At 38.6% G+C, this 19882-nt stretch overlaps 1 protein-coding gene across 3 annotated transcripts in view; it reads right to left on the bottom strand.

The window, feature by feature from the left end:
- cftr (CF transmembrane conductance regulator) overlaps positions 1 to 19882 on the bottom strand; it is a 118975-nt gene that overhangs the window by 69620 nt on the left and 29473 nt on the right. For all 3 annotated transcript variants that reach the window (XM_043709590.1, XM_043709591.1, XM_043709588.1), the window contains exons 5-10: positions 17423 to 17512; positions 12072 to 12235; positions 6000 to 6125; positions 5117 to 5363; positions 3810 to 3902; positions 1946 to 2128 (exon numbers count right to left, since the gene is read on the bottom strand). In XM_043709590.1, coding sequence (XP_043565525.1) covers positions 1946 to 2128; positions 3810 to 3902; positions 5117 to 5363; positions 6000 to 6125; positions 12072 to 12235; positions 17423 to 17512 — 903 coding nt within the window. The remainder of the gene's footprint in view (positions 1 to 1945; positions 2129 to 3809; positions 3903 to 5116; positions 5364 to 5999; positions 6126 to 12071; positions 12236 to 17422; positions 17513 to 19882) is intronic.

Below are 19882 nucleotides of genomic sequence, written 5' to 3'. Positions count from 1 at the left end.
TTGAATCAAACAGGGATACAGATTTAAGTTCAAAAGTCTTTTTGTAAAGAAGTTAAGTTCAGCTCAGACTGATTATTGATAGCTGTGTAATTGAGTGTGGCTTTAAGAGGTATGTTTTATCATGGCTTCTTTTAGAGAGAGATGGGGAACAGGTGCCGAACAGTCTATGAGAAGCTAAACAGCTTGTGAGGCCTTGGGTGTTTTTTTTAAAGTTGGAAGAATTAGAAGCAGCCTGAGTGGATGTGGTTAAGCTTTCACAGATCCATGATTTTTAGTTAGCTTTCGGCAATTGATGCTGGGGTGGCAGCAGGTTTGGAAAGTAGCAAAGCTCTCCTAGCTACTCCACGCTCTCAGAATTGTCTTTTGATGTTATTTCCTCCCAGATTGGAGAACTGCACGTGAGACAATCTGCTTCCTGAATTTGCCTTTTGCCAGGGATGTATTTATCATAGAATCATAGAATCTCTACAGTGTGGAAACAGGCATCATAGAATCCACACCGACACTTTAAAGCATAACCCACCCAGACCCATTCCCACTACCTTATATTTACCCCTAACCTACACATCCCTGAATACTATGGGCCATTTAGCACAGCCAATTCACCTAACCTGCACATTTTTGGACTGTGGAAGGAATCCGGAGAACCCAGAAGAAACCCACACAGACACAGGGAGAATGTGCAAACTCCACACAGTTGCTGAGGCTAGAATCGAACATGGGTCCTTGGTGCTGTGAGGCAGCAGTGCTAATCATTGAGTAACTGTACCACATTTATGCGATGTTACTATATTGGAATAGCTGCTGTTCAGAAGTAAAATAATCTATTATTCTGTTAAATTTTCTGATAGAATTAAGTTACTCCAAGTTCCTCATTCTTTTCTTGTATTTTAATTATTGTGTTTGAATAAATTGTGGTTTGCTTAATATCGAGCAGTTTGACCAATTGAATTGCATCTGCAACACAGCACCTCACATTTACCTTTAAAGTAAGAAAAAGTTGGGGACTAGGCTACCTCCTTCATATATTTTGAGGGGGTCTGGTCTGGTCCATGACAATGAACTCAAATTGGTCAAGTGAACCTTGTGGACATCTTAAGTTAATTTTCCCCTCTTTTTAAAGCCATTTTAGCCACTTAAAGTTGGCTGCTAATTGATTAAGGTGGGACATTTCCTCCCCACCTGGGCAGAAAGTCACATGTCTGACAGCTGTCAGCAAAACAAATGGCCAGCTGCTCTCAGGTCTCACCAGTGTTATGGTGAAGGAGTGGTGGGGGAGGGGAGCCATGGCGGTGATGTTAAGGGCAAGAACAGGGACTTTGGCAGGATCAGTCCAGAAGGCCCTGAGAAAAGGGGTGAGTGAGTTAAGGACAGGGTTTAAGAACTTATGTGTGAGGGGTGGGATTGGGATGGTTAGTGGTAGCAGAGGAAAGGAAATGGGAGTGGGTAGTGAGGGGGAAGATAGCAATCAGGAAGACTGTCTCTCAATTCGCCAACCAATGGATGCACTTTTCAGCCTCCCCGTTGCTGGTAAAAATCGCAAAAGGTGCACGGGCAAGTATACCGTGGGCATGGTGCATATGCATGGCACCCAATTTTACATGATGCCCCTCCATTTGCCACATGTCCCCATAGGAGTGTAAATTCCAGCCTATGTTGATAGCTACACAAAAAAGCCTTCAAACAGGCACCTATATTGAAATTTGTCCTAATCAACTAATAATCTCCAGCATGAAAAGTTAATTTAAAAAAATATACTTTTAAGAGATATATGAATGTCTTCAGGTACAGGGCCCACATCTGTTTTCAGAAACTAACAGATGAAACTATTTCAAATGCAAAGAAAGCCCACTTTGCTTGTTTTCTGAATACACCATTACCTTCAGAGGCACATTTCATGGCATGTTATAAATATGAATGCGTTATTCAAGATCAGCTCTCTTACCTTTCCAGATCCCGTGGATCCAGCTACGGCCAGCAGTTCACCTTTTTCTAACTTAAAGCTGATATTCTTTAGAACAGGTGTAACGTGTAAAGAAAAATTACTGAAAAACAGTCCATCATCTCCATTCGCCATGTTGCACTCAGAGTCCTTCTGTTTAACCTTTTCAAACAATTCACCAATTCCCTGTTTAGTTTTAGAAAGAAGGGTGCTGTTATTGTTTGAATTCCTTCAACAGTTTTTCATCAAATGTTGCAATTAAACAAAAATAACCCTCATTATTCCTTTCTCTTTTAATAATAGTCAGTATGTTCCTAATTCCAGCAAGGTCCAGTTTAGAAATAGCATGAATCATGCATGAAGTAAAACCTCTTATTCTGCTCAATGAAATATTCTTGAATTTCACCTCCTATTCCCCAGTACACTAGTGTTTTAAATAGAGTTATCACATTGGCTATCCTTTTATTTTATTTTTGCATGTAATGCAGGCATTACTGGCTTGGTCACTATCTATTGCCCACACTGAATTGACCAGAGGGCAGTTAAGAGTCAACCATATTGCTTTGGGTCAAGAGCCAGGCAAAGTAAGGCCAACAGATTTCCTTCCCTAAAGGATATCAGTGAGTCAGATGTTTCTCTGCAATGATCAACATTGGTTATATGGTCACCATCAGATAAACATTTTTTAAAATTTATTCCAGTCTTTTATTGAATTCACACTTCACTATCTGACATGATAGATTCACAGCTGGGATTCTGGATTATTAGTCCAGTGACATTACTACTACACTAACATTGCCCCTTCTGGAGGATACAGAGAAAAGTTGGGAATATAAATCATGTTATGCATCCCTCCTCAATGCACATTTGTTTCTATAGAAAGTAGATCAGAAAGACTAAAGATATCTGTGGAAACATAGAAGGATATTGCTTAACCTGTAGTCTCTGTGCTGGCTGTTTGTGTGAAATTTTAATTTTACAAATTTTTAAATATTCCCACAGTACATCATTTTCAGCTTCCTCTGACGTGTTCAATGCATCGGGTTTCAAAATTTAAAATGGTATCTGTATCAATTACAAAAATATTCCATGCACTAACCCTTTCTCTATGGATTTTGCCCAGATTCAACCTATTGCATACTTGAAGCTGTATGTCAATGATTCATGAATTACAGTGATAATCCAGCAAGCAGATACAACTGACTGAAACGGTATTGATGTTCTGTTTATGATTGGCATTGCTACAGCTAAATGGGCCAAATATATTTATGGCATCCACAACATGCGTCAATGTAATTTATTAACTTTTAAAAATTTACTGAAGTTTTGAAATTTACTGAAATTTTAGATAACATTTTATGATGTTACTCTATTTGATTACATGGCATTTGCAGAAAGTTTTTTGTTGCATTAAAACGTCCAGGTCTTTTTGCATTTGTGCTGAGAATGATGCAAGGTAAGGTTTAGGTAACTTGTTTACTCTTGTTTCTGAGAAGTAAATTGATCTAGAAACGGGAACGGGGTGGGGGGTGCCGTGGGGTTGACAGAGTCAGTCTGTGCAATTGAGCAGTCATGCCAGTTTATCTTACAGTTCTTTATAGTCAGTATTTTAGGATGAGGACAGTTTGTATTCAGCTGGATCTCCAAAAATGATTTTTCTGCAGTGCTATTCAGAACTCAGGTAGAGGATGGAATTTTCGTGGAACATTGTTAATAGTGAATTAGAATGCATTCTAATTTCATCTCTGACTTACCAGATATATTAGTTTATGAGCTGCTAAGCATATACTGATTGGCTCAGTGTTTATCATAGACACAAATATACAGGAATTATCAAAAGATTTCACTTTAGAACATTAATCCTAACCTCATCCCAAGAAGCTGTCACATTTTCCATCTCGACCTCTTTCGTTGTTAGGTTGTATTCCACAGTTTTGTGTTCATCTTTGTGTAAGAAGTCCTGAAAGACAAAGTTATTATTAAACCCTTGTTTGTTGGCTCCTGAAGATTAGACATGGGCCAATGGTTTGATTTGGCCAATTTGTTTGGATCCATTTGTAAAAATCAGATTATCAAACTCAGGAACAAAATGTGATAAATCTTTTAAATCATAACTTGAAAGTAGCTTTACTAATTTATACTTAGACTCAGTTAATTTGTTAATGAATTCAAGCAGTATTAAATGTTAATTATGGGTATTTTAAATGAAGTTTACACAAGGCTGATTAAGTTTATCAACTGTTCTATTAGAAAGTAGTACTTAGACTGTAGTTGTACTTTCAGCACTAGAGCCAGCTGAGCACATACAAAGTACTCAATTTAATGTCATATGACAGAAGTAAGGAGGACACCTTTCACACCAACAATTAAAAATCTCAAAATGAACTTGACAAAGTTCCCATTGATTCAGTAGGACTGCCTACTAGAGTTTTAATTTTAAAAATCCGATCATTGTGTTTTTAGGACTCAGATCATTTATCAAGACACACCCAAATGAACTTTGTATCAAAAAAGAAAATGGTCATGTAACTGTAGCGTTAAGTTCTCAGGTCTAAATGATTGTGAAGATCAGGTATACCAATATTCCCCCACAAGCAAATAATTGCAAATATTAGGATAAGAATCTATTTGATGGGAACCAAATACAAAAGGTAATGGTACACTGAGAATTTCCTCCTGTAAGTATAAACAGAAACGGTTGGGAAATTCATGTTATAACATAAAATGCTTTCCATCCATGTTAACTATTTACATAAGTGTCATGAGTCGGTGGATACAAGAAAGCACCTTTACTTAAGAGTTTGAAAGAATAGTGAAGAATAGATTAACCATACAAATAAACACAATCTCATTTCACAAAGCATCCTTTCATAACAAACTCTTTCATTTGTAATGGGAGCTCCATTACAAATCAGCAGAATATCTAGGTATGATGAATTTTGATTTAAAAAAAACTAACTCTTGGTTAAAACAAAAATTTATCCATGTTTGTAAACACCATTTATATAATCCTCACATAATCAATTAAACAACTGGTTAGCAGTTCTATCCTATCCTAGTAAAAGCCAGAACTACAAAAAAAGATTTTTGACTATTAAGTACAATTATGAAATTTAAAATCTGTTTCAATTGAAGGGATCAGGACCCTTCCTAAACAATATTCCACTGACATACCTGTATTTTACGTATAGCTCCCAAAGAATCATACCATGTTTGTATAGCTGATGGAAATTGTCTGGTGACTGTCATTCGAAGGACAACGTTGTATGAGATCGTGGTGAATATCCTCCGCAGTTTTATGGTATGACTGAAAGCATAAGGCACCACAGACAGAAACACAACAAAAAAGCCTGAGAAAAAGAAAGCTGAACTGCTGAAGTATCTGCAGTAGGCAACTTTTCTGGTCAGCTTTAACTCAGCCCTGTCAGATTAGAACAAATGCAAAAAGTATTATTTTGGGGACATCATAATGATATTTTTATAAAACTTATGATAATTTATAATAGACAATAAGGCACACTTTTACCTATTAATCTGTGTGTTGGCTATGGGTTCATAGATGGCTACTTACACTTAGAGTGAAGCTTTGAATTTTGGGGCTGCATTTGCTTAAAGGGTCCCATCTGCAAATTGGAACAAAGGATCCCCAGGACACAGTAAACAGGTAAGTGAAGGGATAGAAATGATATTAACGTAACAAAACTAATGAGGAAGCAAGTAAGAAAGGAAGAAAGTACGTGAAAGAACATTAGCTGAACAACAGCAATGACTCACACATTTCTAATCTGCTAATTTTGTTGTACACAGTTAATATTACAGCAAGAAAGTTGCTTAAATAATTCAAATTGCTAAATTAAAGTGATATTTGTCTTTGTTATAGCAATGTAGAGTATGGACTAATAATCATTAATCTGTCCTAACCAATGCCTACTATCAGTTAATGATCAATTAAATTTAAATATTGTGACAAAACTAATTGGCTTCCATAAAATATATTAATTCACAAGCTAAATATTTGCCAAAGTAAACTATAACACAAAATCAAAATGTAACTTACTGCCTTATGTTATCAATAATCTTTTCCATAGCATCCTCCCAGCAGTACACCTTCACTGACTGAATGTTGTCAATAATTTCAGAGGTGATTGCAAGTCGTTCATTTATTTTTCCTGCACGTTTGTCTCTGTTTATTTTTGAAAACAAAACCAATTGTTTTCAGTTTATTACTATAGCACAATCTCTTCTGATTCACTACATTATGTTTTTCCTTATTTGTAATGGCTCTTTGCCTCCTCTTTACCTTGTTTCATCCTTGACACACACTATGCATTATACAATGAACCGAGAAAGGAGGAAGTCAGCCTACTACAATCCTGTACTAAACCTGCAATGTATCTGACCACTGAATGTAGACGAGCAACAGAAGTTTGACTGCCATCCAGTTCTCCTTCTATTTTTTTAGGATGTGAATGACTTCTACATGGAGCTTGCCAATGATAACTCAGTGAGAGAATACCAGTACAAACCTGCTCCCAATAAACAATAAGGTGGTACATCAAATCATTTTGCCTTTGAAATACACTTCTTGTCTAAAACACATCCAAAAATGTAATTAAAATAAAGTTTTAATCATGAACGTGCACAATGGTAAATACTGAAACACTAAAGTGTTAATCAGAGTTCAACAACTATAAGTTTAATAGATCTTTCTTTTAAATTTAAATAAGTATTCTACAATGTGAAAATACAGAAATGGTTTAGGGTTATAATTATGTCTGTCAGGAGATTCATTAACAAATGAAAGAGTCATTAGCAGAAGAACATCATGACTTGCAGCTGTATATTTTAATTGAATCACTGTGTTCACATTAGCCCCTCAATCACACAGTGTAGGTGGGGTATTTTATATTAGCCCACACGCAAGGGACTGCTATCATTGCAAGATGTAATCACCTGTCATGGCATTCTGTAATTACTTTCAGTGACGCAGGAGCTCAACTCTGACATTATTGATTATACCACCTTTGATTCTTTATTGTTAACTTTCAATAGCACAGAGTAAATAAAATGAGTTTCTGATTCCATTATGAGGCAAATGATTTAAGGGCCTTTACCTTCTTTTGCAATTTTAAATAAGTACTTTCTTCAGTTGGAAATGGGGAATGATATATCATAACTCTGAATGCTACTGTGATATTTTGCTCGTAACCAAAAAATAAGTGTAACAGCAGATTTAAATTGAAATAGAATAAAATCCAGTCAGCATAAAATATAATTTAAAGAGCAAAATTAAGTAATTTTAGGCAGTGTAACACTAACAATAGGTATGTAAATCAGAACAAGTTGCTGGCCCTTCAATAGTTGCTATTCGGTCTATAGGTTGTTCTGCTATAATGCGAGTTTCGTCAGTGCAAATTGGCTATAACACAATTGACAAATTGTGGATGTTGTTTGGATAACACAAATTTTCAACTGAATAGGTATACAATAGTGATTTTCTGTTCGTGATCTTCTACAGCAGGATTTTCTATAACAGTTTTCCATAATGCGAGGTTACAGAGGAACACAACTGTCACCTTTTAGCAGAACAACCTGTAGTTTGAAAGCCTTGTGCAAAAGTTCAAATCGTGATGCAGAATTTAATGGCAAAGTAATATTAAGCTTCATGAGTGTGTCGTCATTAGCATGTGAATCACCCAATAATTTGCAGTTTGGAAGAGTTGCAAATGTCTATTATATGCTGGATAATTTGCACTGCTGCACTGTAAACCTGCACAAAGAAAGCAGCTATTCATCAATGGCCCAATGAACTGAAAGAAATTGTTGCATTTGTATACTCATTATGAAATAAGCTTGCCACAAGTTATCACTGGTATTTAACAGCATTGAGTCAATTTTAAACATTTTTTATATGTTCTTGCAATGCTACATAACAGAGTAAAAGCAAATTACTGCAGGTGCTGGAATCTGTACTGAAAACTAAAAAATGTTGGAGATCACAGTGGGTTGGGCAACATCCATGGAGAGAGAGCAACTAACATTTCGAGTCCAGGTGACTCTTCACCAACTCTGATGAAGACTCAAAACATTAACTTACTGTCTCTCCATGGATGCTGTCTGACTCATTGTGTTGCTACATAACATCTTCAATACAGTTTGTAAACACTAGAAACTATAAACTCTCACTCTTGCAGATGGTAAATTGTTATTCAAGATATTAAAATGGTAAAATTTAAATATTAACTTTTTTCTTACTTTTTTTTATTCTTTTCTCACTTTCCTTTTCTTACTATAAATTAGTCTGATTCTAGTTCACCTTAATTCCTTCTCTGCCCTTCCTCTGTTTCCTGAATAGTCTTTAACTTACATTGCTGAAGGAAATTGATTGTTCCTTCTGCTATTCATTATAGTTTCAATTACCTTAATTTCCTTCCTTCCACCTGTAGCATATTTCAAAAACATTTCAAGTAGAACGGTGTGGGATAAAGTCTAAGTAATGAGACACACTGCCTTGTGCCACACTCCAGCAAAGCTAGTTATGCTTAGCAGGTTTTATTAAGCACAAATTGATATTTATGGAAGTTTTTCAAGCAAAGTATTTACTGAATAATCTACATATACATGTACATATACATATATAAACCCTATAACAATGTCAAAGTTCAAGAAAGAAAATTGTAACACACCCAATGGATTACTTTTGAAGTGCACGTTATAGTAGGCCGCAGGCAGGCACTGCAGCTCATTCATGTGGAGTGTGAAAATTCGTGTGGAGTAAATGATCAGTTCATTTGATTTTGTGGTTATTTGAGAGGAAAATGTTAACCAAGATATTAGAACAACTTTGAATTGGTTTTCGACAGGGTATTAGAATCTTTATATCTGCCTGAGCTGACAATTGCAATGGTTTTCAATGGCGGGTTGGGGATCCAGAATCCACAGAAAACAAACTTTTAAACATGGGACCTTCACTTGGGACTCTTCAGCCTGGGCTGGATTGGGAGTCACTCCAAGTGACTTCTTAGATTAGATTACTTACAGTGTGGAAACAGGCCCTTCGGCCCAACAAGTCGATACTGACCCACCACCCACTCAAGACCCATTCCCCTACATTTACCCCTTCGCCTAACACTATGGACAATTTAGCATGGCCAATTCACCTAACCTGCACATTTTTTGGACTGTGGGAGGAAACCGGAGCACCCGGAAGAAACCCACGCAGACACGGGGAGAATGTGCAAACTCCACACAGTCAGTCGCCTGAGGTGGGAATTGAACCTGGGTCTCAGGCGCTGGGAGGCAGTAGTGCTAACCACTGTGCCACCCTGGTGCCCATACTATTAGTGCTCCTCATCCTCATCCTCAAACCTCCCCTCCCCTCCCCTCCCCTCCCTCCACTCATTTCCCTCTGGGGTTCCCTCTAACCCATGCCACACACATACATACACATTCACTCACTCACACATACACAAACACAACTTCAGAAGAGTTTAAGCAGTTACTGAGTTTTTGTATTGTCTGGGCACATGCTTTCCTGGGGTTCCTGTCAATGTATGCAAAGTTGAAAAGGGAAGATGGGAACAAAAAACATGAGATGTATAAAATTACGAGTGGCATTGACAGGGTCAACAGGAAGAAACATTTCCCCTTGATGGAGGGATCAATGATCAATAGATTTAAGGCAGCAGATTTTCAGGATATTTCAGAAAACTCTTTTCCCCCCAGAGGATGGTGGGAACCTGGAACTCACTGCCTGGTAGTGGCAGAAGCATTCTCAATATGTTGAAGAAGTATTTACTTGCAATGCCAAGCAATACTAGGCTACGAGCCAAATGCTGGAAAATGGGAGTAGAATAGTTACGTGATTATTTTTGACTGGTCAACATAATGGGCCGAAGGGCCTTTTTCCATGGGTTGATCTATATGACAGTATCCCTCCTGCTCTCACCCCATCAGCGTCTATGCCCTGTCATGCCAGCCTCTGAGCCTGCAGCCACCCCCATTGTCTTTCATACTCCTGAGCCACCCTCTGCCACTGTATCCACCCCGCCCCTTCATTTCCCTGTGCCACCCTTTGTCCATCTGCCCATCCATTTTCTTTATACCTATATGCTAATCACTGCCCAACTATCAATTTGCCATTCTGTGCTGATCTCCCATGGCCCCTGATACACCATTGGCCCGACAATCCACTGCATAGTATTTTTATAGCCCCATTCTAACTAGTGCCAACTCATCTCCCACAAATTACCCTTTGCCCTGCCCTCTCTTTGCCATCTCAACTATCCTTCAGCTTGGGTATTAATCTATAAGCATCAAAAAAGAAGTAAAGTTGCCAGTTTATTGGTTATATCACAGTTGAAAAAAAAACAAGTTCATATTGATACAAAACAGCCAAATAGAGTAAAATTTCTTGTGAACAAATTTCTTGTGAAAGCAAATGTATCACTTAAGATTCTATGACTGACCAAAACAAGCATTTCATTTCTGGTTAATACCTTATGTGAATAAATATCTCCCTCAAGCACTTTAAAACCTTTAGTCAATAAACATTTTCATTCAATAAATAGTTAGAGCTATTTATCAATGGAATGAATATTAAAAATCCACAAATATTGATGCATATAGAGGTCAATTACTTACATTTTTTATATCAAAGAGCACAACCTATTGATAAAACACTGTTACTCATAAATTTAAGCTATCTATTCACGGAATATGACCACATCTGGCTAGGTCAACATTTATTACCTATCCTTAATTGTGCTAGGGAAGGTGATGCAGGAACACTCACAACATTGTTGGGAAGGGAGTTCCAGGAATTTGACCCAGTAACAGTGAAGGAATAATGATATAGGAATAATGATATAGGAAGGTAAGTAGCTTGGAGAGCAATTTGCTGGTAATTGTAATGTTCCCATGTATCTGCTGCCCTGGTTCTCATAGGTAGTCAAAGTCACTGGTTTGGAAGCAGCCTTGGTGAGTTGTTGCAGAATATATTATAGATAGTTCATATTGCTGCTGCTAAGTAGAAGGAATGAATGTTCAAGATATTAGAGTGAGTGCCTATCATATGGGCTGCTTTGCCCTGGATGGTGTTGAACATCCTGAGTGCTGTTAGAGCTGCACCGATCCAAATAAGTGGAGAATATTTCATCTCTCTTGACTTATTGTTGATAATGGATGGGTTTTCAGGAATCAGAGGCTGAGTTATTCACTGCAGAGTTCCTAGCCTCTGATCTACGTTTGGGGTAACAGTATTTGCATGGCTGGTATTTTCAGTTTCTGGTCAATGGTAACTCCCACATTTTGAGACTTCTAGAGGCCCCTTGATAGGTCAACACTTATTGACATTTTTTGAAAGGTCAGTACTTGATGACATTTGTAGACAGGTCTTCACAAATTGAACAGCTCCAAAAGGATTATGCACTAGTTGCACACAACATTTGCCACAGTTAACTGTCCCAAATGGCATTAACAAATCCCCTACTCCAAAGGTACCTGAGCCTCACACCAAATGAATAGTGGATGCTCTCTCCAAAAGCATGTTTTCACCCTTCAGGTATCTTTGGATCATATCGGCAGAGTACTCCAGCCCCAAAAATCTAAACGAAATGTACTGAAAACAGATTTGTTCTAATTTCCACACCTTAGGGACTCCTAAATCCCATTTCAGTGGAGGCAGCTAGTCACTTAAATGAGCAGTTGTCTCCAGGAATCATATATGCGTGATCCCTGGCATACACCCTAAATCTCATTCCAATGACAATGAGAGAGACAATGTCTCAGGAAGGAGACTTGTGATTCTGTCATTTTTGCCAGGGCAGAGACAATCTCTGACCTGGTGAAATTCAGGGCCAACGTCTCAGCCAAAAATGGCACCACCACCAATGTGGAATTCCCTCTGTATTTCATTCACCATATCCTACTTAGATAATACGCTCAGGCCCACAATGGACATGGAATTAAAGTCTTCTGACTCCGAAGAAAGAATGCTGAGTTAAATTGACATTTGTGTACAATCAAATCTAAAAGCCATTAAAAATGTGCAAAGGAATTATATATGCATGGAATTTTACTGCAGTTGATCAATTAGGTATTACTCATAATTACTGAAAGAATTTGTCACCTATATTGCATCATCTTCTTCCCTAGCCAGGCTTGGAAAAGGGCAAGTATTGTTACGAAACCCAATCCACAAAATGCAAATTCTGTCAATTCATTCCAGAGCAATCCCATTAAAAGAACTACTTGCACTGGTGCAATCCAGACATAGTGAGCAACTGCCACACCCTGCAAAAAAAGCACAAGTCCTTATACTTTGAAATAATTTGTGGTCAAGGGCATATAAACACAAATTCATGATATTGTTTAAATAAATACACACAGCTAATATGTCTGTTAATGTGATTAAGATAACAAGCAGATGATTTGACATTTAATGCTTACATTTACCCATAATAATGAGCAGTAGTGGATTCAGGCTCAAGCTAATTTTCAGGATAAATGCCAAAAGTGGTGAAAAAATGAAGGTAAGCACATTCCTTCTGTTCCAGTTCAGAAGAGGTTTCAAATCTTCCACTTGTCCATCAAAGGGTTGTACCTGGGAAATTTCCCAGGAAACTCATCCCTATCTGCCTCCTGAAGCGTCCCCTGTTCAGCTGTTCAAAATAGTTTCAGGTTTCTCCCACAGGTCTTTCCAAGGCGTCAATGTATTGTAAGCACTTAAGATGAATCCATTCATCTTAAGTGCAGACACCAGTGACCTGCCCTGAACACGTTAATGATTCCAGGTACTCAGTTTCATGACTTGGGGAAAGGTAGCCAGATTTGCAGATGACATAAAAATAAGTGGAGAGGCAATTTTGTGAAGGGGATACAACAGCTTACAGAGAGATGTTGATAGGTTAGGTAAATGGGAAAAATGTTGGCAAATGGAGTATATTGTGAGAAAATGTGAAGTCGTTCCTTTTGGGAGAGAAAATAAAAGAACAGCTTTTTATTTAAATGGAGAAAACCTGAAGAAGGCTGTAACACAAAGACACATTGGATTACTTGGGCATGAAACACAAAGCTAGCTCGCAGGTGCAGCAGATAATCAGGAAGGCTAATGAAATGTTGGCCTTTATTTCAAGGCGTTGGAGTATAAGAGCAGGGAAGTCTGACTACAGGTCCTCTTATTTAAGAAAAGATATTGTTTCATTGAAGACAGTTCGTAGAATGATCAGTAGGATCATCCCCGGCGTGCAGTGATGGTCTTATGATTAAAGGTTAAACAATTTGGGATTCTACTCACTGGAGTTTAGAAGAAGGAGAGGTGATCTCATTGAAACATAGAATTCTTAAGGGGCTTGATGGAGTAAATGCTGAGAATATGTTTTTCCTCATGGGCGGATTGAGAACCAGAGGGCATCACAACAAAAGTGTACCATTCTAAGACTGAGATGAGGAGAAATTTCTTCTCTCAGAGGGTTGAGAGTCTTTGGAACTCCTTACCAAACAGCTGTGAGCTCAGAGCCCTTGCGTATAATTAAGGCTAATTCTTGTCAGTAGGGGGATCAACGGTAATAAAGTAGATGTGAGGAATGTTAGATCATCCATGATCTTGTTGAATGGAAGAGCAGGCTCAAGGGGTCAAGTAGCCTATTCCTGTTCCTATTTCTTATGGTTTTACAGTTTGTAATAAGGTTTCCCAAATGGAGAAGACCACTGTTCCATCAGGCATTTTCACCCTGAATATCCATTCAACTTTTGTCTAAAAACAATTAACATGAAATATAGGTAAAGATAGAAGAAAGGGAGACAGAGAGAATGGGTGAAATGTTATCTTATTTTAACAATAAATTATCTAAACTTGTAGCAGGGAGGCCGTTAGTGGAGCAGAAACTTATTTAATTTAGTATCAAACCTTGTAACACCCATAGGTATTCTGCATCAGATTTCTCAATCAATCAAAGAGGGTGGGCAAGGTACACACCAAATCTGTCAATGGGAGCCTTCCTATTAAAGGGACACCAATAGGGTCAAAACGGTTGAACTTTATATTGATGCCTGAGGCTTCAGCAACCGGAGGAATTGGAGAGATAACTGCAAAGGCTGTTCCGAGAGTTTCATGATCTTATCTGGAAGTTTTACTGTAGAATCTGAGGGATCAGATGAGATGATGCTTTCCAAGGATAGAAAGAAAGCAAGGAGGTGAGGGTCAAAGTGGTTGAGGATGTGAACAGTATGTGTGTTGAAACCTGGGGAGAATACCCTAAAATCTTCAAGTATCTCATATCAGCAGGAAAGGTGAATGGCATTACTATCCAGGTGCCACAACTTATGCTTTGATTTTCTCATCACTTCCCTCTGCAAAGCTCTTCAGGCCAACACATCTTGTGGCTCCATTCATTCCTTCCTCTTGAGGTACCTCCTCACATCACCAGTTGAACAGCCAACACTCAGATTCACATTTATCTTGGTGTCATCTTACATCCATCCTCATTGTGACTTTCCACACTCATGGTTATTATCTCCTTTTCACTCCCATTTCTCACTCCCACAACTCATTTTTTTTTCTCCTTACAGGTGAATTCCCAGAGAAGACAGATCATCATGGGGGAAATGGTCTTCAGTGACAGCCATTAGTAATGCATGCTCACTTGGACCACTGATACTCAAAGAGAGAGAGATACAATGAGCTGATCCTCTGTGTTTGGAATCAGACTTCCCTCCAGCTGGATCTCAGAATCCATTTCCCCATGCCCTGTGAAATGATATGTGGGTGAGAAGGAGGCACCTGTTACTGCTGTTTTTGTTACCTGTGCTGCTCTATGAGTTGTTGATACTGAATCTTACCAGAATAGAGCTCCATGAAATGCTACCATGCTCCAGAGAAGATTAGTAACAGGCTAAACTACATCTCGGTGAGTGACATCCAAGACAGGTGAACTGATTTCTATCAAAATGAAAATTGTGTCTCAAATAGCAAGAGCATACTGCTTGAAGGTGATCTGAGCAGTATTTTCTCTCACCTAAGCAGTGCTGCATCTATTCAGTCTCCCTGTTTGAAGACTTCCCAGTCTGTCAGTTTTAATGAAGCAGCACTGCCTGTAATTATTTTGCTTTGTTGGTCTTTACAAGTTCCACACAACTCAGGAAACACATATGCTGATTGTTAAAGACAGAGTCTGAGTTAAATCTTGAATTAAATGCTCTTTGGAATACAATTGTTGCCCCATACCCATGGTGGATACGTTCCAAGATCTACCATGGATGCCTGAAAGTGCGGGTAATAGTGAACCCATTCATTAAAGTGGTAAATATAGCTCGCCTGCAGCCTCCTGCTCCCTGGTTCTGGAATATTCCATGTAATATGTTCAGGCCACGTTAAACCGCGGTAATCAGACCCGCCAATATGGCGGTCGCCCTGTATTTTCATAACTTACCAAACAGCTTGACAGGTATTCGCTCTCGCCTACAAATGACCCGATTAAAACTGGAAGTGAATGGAACAATATTGTGTTCCTGAATCTGCAGCACTTTTCAGAGCCCGTTCTTCCTTCTGCCCAAACTCAAATCCACCTTTCCTGAAAAGTTAACATTCTACCCAATAAATTCACCAAGTTAGCATCAGGAAAGAGAGGTAATATGCCTGTGGAATCTAATTCCTTACATCAGGAATGGAGAATCCAAAAGATATTTAGTGGCATAAGAAATATTTTGGTAAAAAAGATAGGACCGAAGTTGGGAGTTTGAGCAAGCCACTAACTAACCTTCATAACAAAAGCTAACATGATTTAGAATGACCTGGGAGACAATCTGTACATTCCCTAAAATATTAGAAGTAGTCCACCTGTCATACTTCTGATAAATATTAAGGATTTTACTACAGAAATGGCAATGATGCCTTTATTTTTGCTCTTGAGTTGGCAGCGCAGAGTCAAGACATTTCCCGGCTCCACAAATCTGGACAGTGAGATTATGGCTCTCAATTTCAGATTCTCATTCAGGGGTGGTAAGGTTCTCTGGGAGGTAGAACCTGGAAAGAGTACAGAGGCAAGCTTTGCAGCATGCCGGTCTCAGTGCAGAGATAGTGTATTAAAGTTTAAAAACATTTTTACTAATTAATTGCTATTTCATTCTGTCTATTCATATATGCCTGTGAACTTGGGAAGCGATTAGTGCTGCATGACTGATTTTACAACATATTTTTAGAACAAGAGGGTGTTTGCTATTTCACAATTTAATTGACATCTCCAAGTGGTTATTAATTCTTTCTCAATGTCAAATAGAACTATGAATTTAGAAGGAGTTAAGCACTTGAATTAGGTGTTTGTGGTTCAAAGGGCTGTGTAGTTTGAAGAATTTTAGTGTATGTTTTAAAAAAGAGCAATATTTATAAAAGATCTGCAGTAGACACTTAGAACTTTATAATATTTCTTCTCACCACGAGTGGGATGAGGTCCTGAGTTCTGTCCATGGTGGACACTGGGTGAGTTGGTATGCTTAGTGTAAAAACAAAGGGTGTTTGGTGGGGGCTTGGGTGGCATGAGGTGGCACTAAAGGGAAATGGTTGGGGGCGAGGGTATGTATGTTGGTATGAAGGATATGAGGGCCCATGTGGTGCATAGGAAGGCATACATTTCACTACATCCATTTTTTTAAGGATTTAAGGGACAGATATTTTAAGCTCCTTGACACTATTAACAATTTCTTTTGAAAGGCCCTTTTGATGGTTCCTCTAGACAATGTCAATCAGCTTATAAACAATTTACACACATTTGTGCATACTTTTAGCATACTCAAAGAGTATAGTGCCTTCATGAAAGGGTACCCTACCTTTCTCGAGGGAATCTGACATTCTTTGCAGGACACCTGCCCTCCTCCAAAGGTGTGTCAGGACTATCCTAACTGATAACTAAGCTCTTGGAAGGGTTTTAATGGATATCCAAATGAATCCACAGATACAGACCAACTCCTACCAGGGCTAATCTAAGCGGACATTTAGTCCACCAAGTTCATGCAAGCTCATGAGCTGCCTCCGCAAAAATGGTCGGTGATATATTCGGAGGCAAGACTTCAAATTGTCAGCCACATCCATTTGGAATGGGTGAAAGGAAGTCCATCTTTATAAAAATCTATGCCTGACATATTCATGCAAATTATTTTAAAGCACATTTAATAATGAATAGTACTGTTTATCTATTCAATTAGTAGAGCAGTTCATACTATAATGTTTTAGGCTGATTAGAAGATTTTATTGACATTAGAATTATAGTTATGAAATGCAAATGCTAAATCATTCAGTGGGAATTGACAATATGTATGTACATTCCACACTTAGGCTTTACCTCTTTATGGTAAAGAGATACAGAAAAGACTTGAGCCTGAATTCACATTGTATATTGAAACAAAAATGACTTCTTCAATTGAAATGAACTGGTGGAAAATAAGGCTTTCTATAAACAGTGTGTATCGCACACATATTTTACTTACCTCATCAAATTTATTAAGGTTGTTGGATAGGAGACTAACAAGTTGTCCAGTGTCAATTTTATCAAGTACTCTGCTTGACATTTTTAAGATCTGTTAAGAAATAATTTTTTTTAGAAAAGCAGGCATTTAAAGATCTATTTTCATGATCACAGTTTAACATAGTCATTACTTGAATAGTCCTGTTTAATTTAAAGTATAAACAGCATTATGTATAATGTATAATAATTATGTTTGAAAATTTAAAAATACGCTTGAAGAAGTTGGGGTATAATGTTCCATGTCAGTGCAGTTCTGTTCATTGGCATTATTTGGTCATTTAAAGTGATATAACTTGGCATTTTTGGAAACTGAGATCATTTTAAAGACTTGTTAATGTGCAACAGAATATTTATGAGCTTGCTCATTCCAGGAGTAGCATCCTAAAGTATGTGAGTATTACCAGTATTTTGTCAGCTATCTTAAGAGTGCCAGGTGTTATGGGCCGGTCCAAAACCCCTCAAAATACTTTGAAAATGTGCCCAGATCCTAACGTTTTCTTATTTTAAAGGCAGATATTCCAAGGGTGATGCAGCTGGTCAAACCACTCAGCTTTAAATAAAACAAAACTTATTTAAACATTGCAGTTGAAACACGAACAAAAGAAAACAGAATTTAGAATAACCTAACTATTGGAAAACTTAACCAATACGTCATAGAGGTCTTAGAGATGTACAGCATGGAAACAGACCTTCGGTCTAACCTGTCCATGCCGACCAGATATCCCAACCCAATCTAGTCCCACCTGTCAGCACCCATCCCATATCCCTCCAAACCTTTCCTATTCATATATCCATCCAAATGCCTTTTAAATGTTGCAATTGTACTAGCCTCCACCACTTCCTCTGGCAGCTCATTCCATACACCTACCACCCTCTGTGTGAAGAAGTTGCCCCTTAGGTCTCTTTTATATCGTTCCCCTCTCACCCTAAACCTATGGCCTCTAGTTCTAGACTCCCTGACTCCAGGGAAAAGACTTTGTCTATTTATCCTATCCATGCCCCTCATGATTTTGTAAACCTCTATCAGGTCACCCCTCAACCTCTGACGCTCCAGGGAAAATAGTCCCAGCCTGTTCACTTTCTCCCTATAGCTCAAATCCTCCAACCCTGGCAACATCCTCATAATTTTTTCTGAACCCGTTCAATTTTCACAACATCTTTGCGATAGGAAGGAGACCAGAATTGCACGCAATATTCCAACAGTGGCCTTACAAATGTCCAGTACAGCCGCAACATGATCTCCCAACACTTGTACTCAATACTCTGACCAATAAAAACCATTCCAAGCGCCTTCTTCACTATCCTAGCTACCTGCAACTCCACCTTCAAGGTGTTATGAATCTGCACTCCAAGGTCTCTGTTCAGCAACACTCCCTAGGAACTTACCATTAAGTGTATGAATCCTGCTTTCCCAAAATGCAGCACCTCGCATTTATCTGAATTAAACTCCATCTGCCACTTCTTAGCCCAATGGTCCATCTAGTCAAGAGCCTGTTGTAATCTGAGCTAACCTTCTTCGCTGTCCACTAAACCTTCAATTTTGGAGCCATCTGAAAACTTACTAACTGTACCTCTTATGCTCATATCCAAATCATTTATGTAAATGACAAAAAGTAGAGGACCCAGCACCGATCCTTGTGGCACTCCACTGGTCACAAGCCTCCAGTCTGAAAAACAGTCTCCCATGGGGAACCTTGTTGAATGCCTTACTGAAGTCCATATAGATCACACCTGCCACTCTGCCCTCATCAATCCTCTTTGTTACTTCTTCAAAAAACTCAATCAAATTTATGAGACATGATTTGCCATGCACAAAGCCATGTTGACTATCCCTAATCAGTCCTTGCCTTTCCAAATACACATACATCCTTTCCCTCCAACAACTTGCCCACCACCGACGTCAGGCTCACTGGTCTATAGTTCCCTGGCTTGTCCTTGCCATCCTTCTTAAACAGTGACACCACGTTTGCCAACCTCCAGTCTTCCAGCATCTCACCTGTGACTCTCGATGATACAAATATCTCAGTAAGAGGCCCAACAATCACTTCTCTAGCTTCCCACAGAGTTCTACGGTACACCTGATCAGGTCCCGGGGATTTATCCACGTTTATGCATTTCAAGACATCCAGCACTTTCTCCTCTGTAATATGGACATTTTGCAAGGAGTCACCATCTATTTCCCTACATTCTATGTCTTCCATATCCTTTTCCACAGTAAATATTGATGCAAAATACTCCAGTATCTCCCCCATTTTCTGCAGCTCCACACAAAGGCCATCTTGCTGATCTTTGAGGGGCCCTATTCTCTCCCTAGTTACCCTTTTGTCCTTAATGTATTGTAAAAACCCTTTGGATTCTCCTTAATTCTATTTGCCAAAGCTATCTCATGTCCCCTTTTTGCCCTCCTGATTTCCTTCTTAAG

This window comes from Chiloscyllium plagiosum, chromosome 19 (genome assembly GCF_004010195.1).
Source record: "Chiloscyllium plagiosum isolate BGI_BamShark_2017 chromosome 19, ASM401019v2, whole genome shotgun sequence".
Classification (NCBI taxonomy): Eukaryota; Metazoa; Chordata; class Chondrichthyes; order Orectolobiformes; family Hemiscylliidae; genus Chiloscyllium; species Chiloscyllium plagiosum.
Note: the sequence above shows the minus strand (reverse complement) of the source record. Positions and strands in the feature narration are given on the sequence as shown.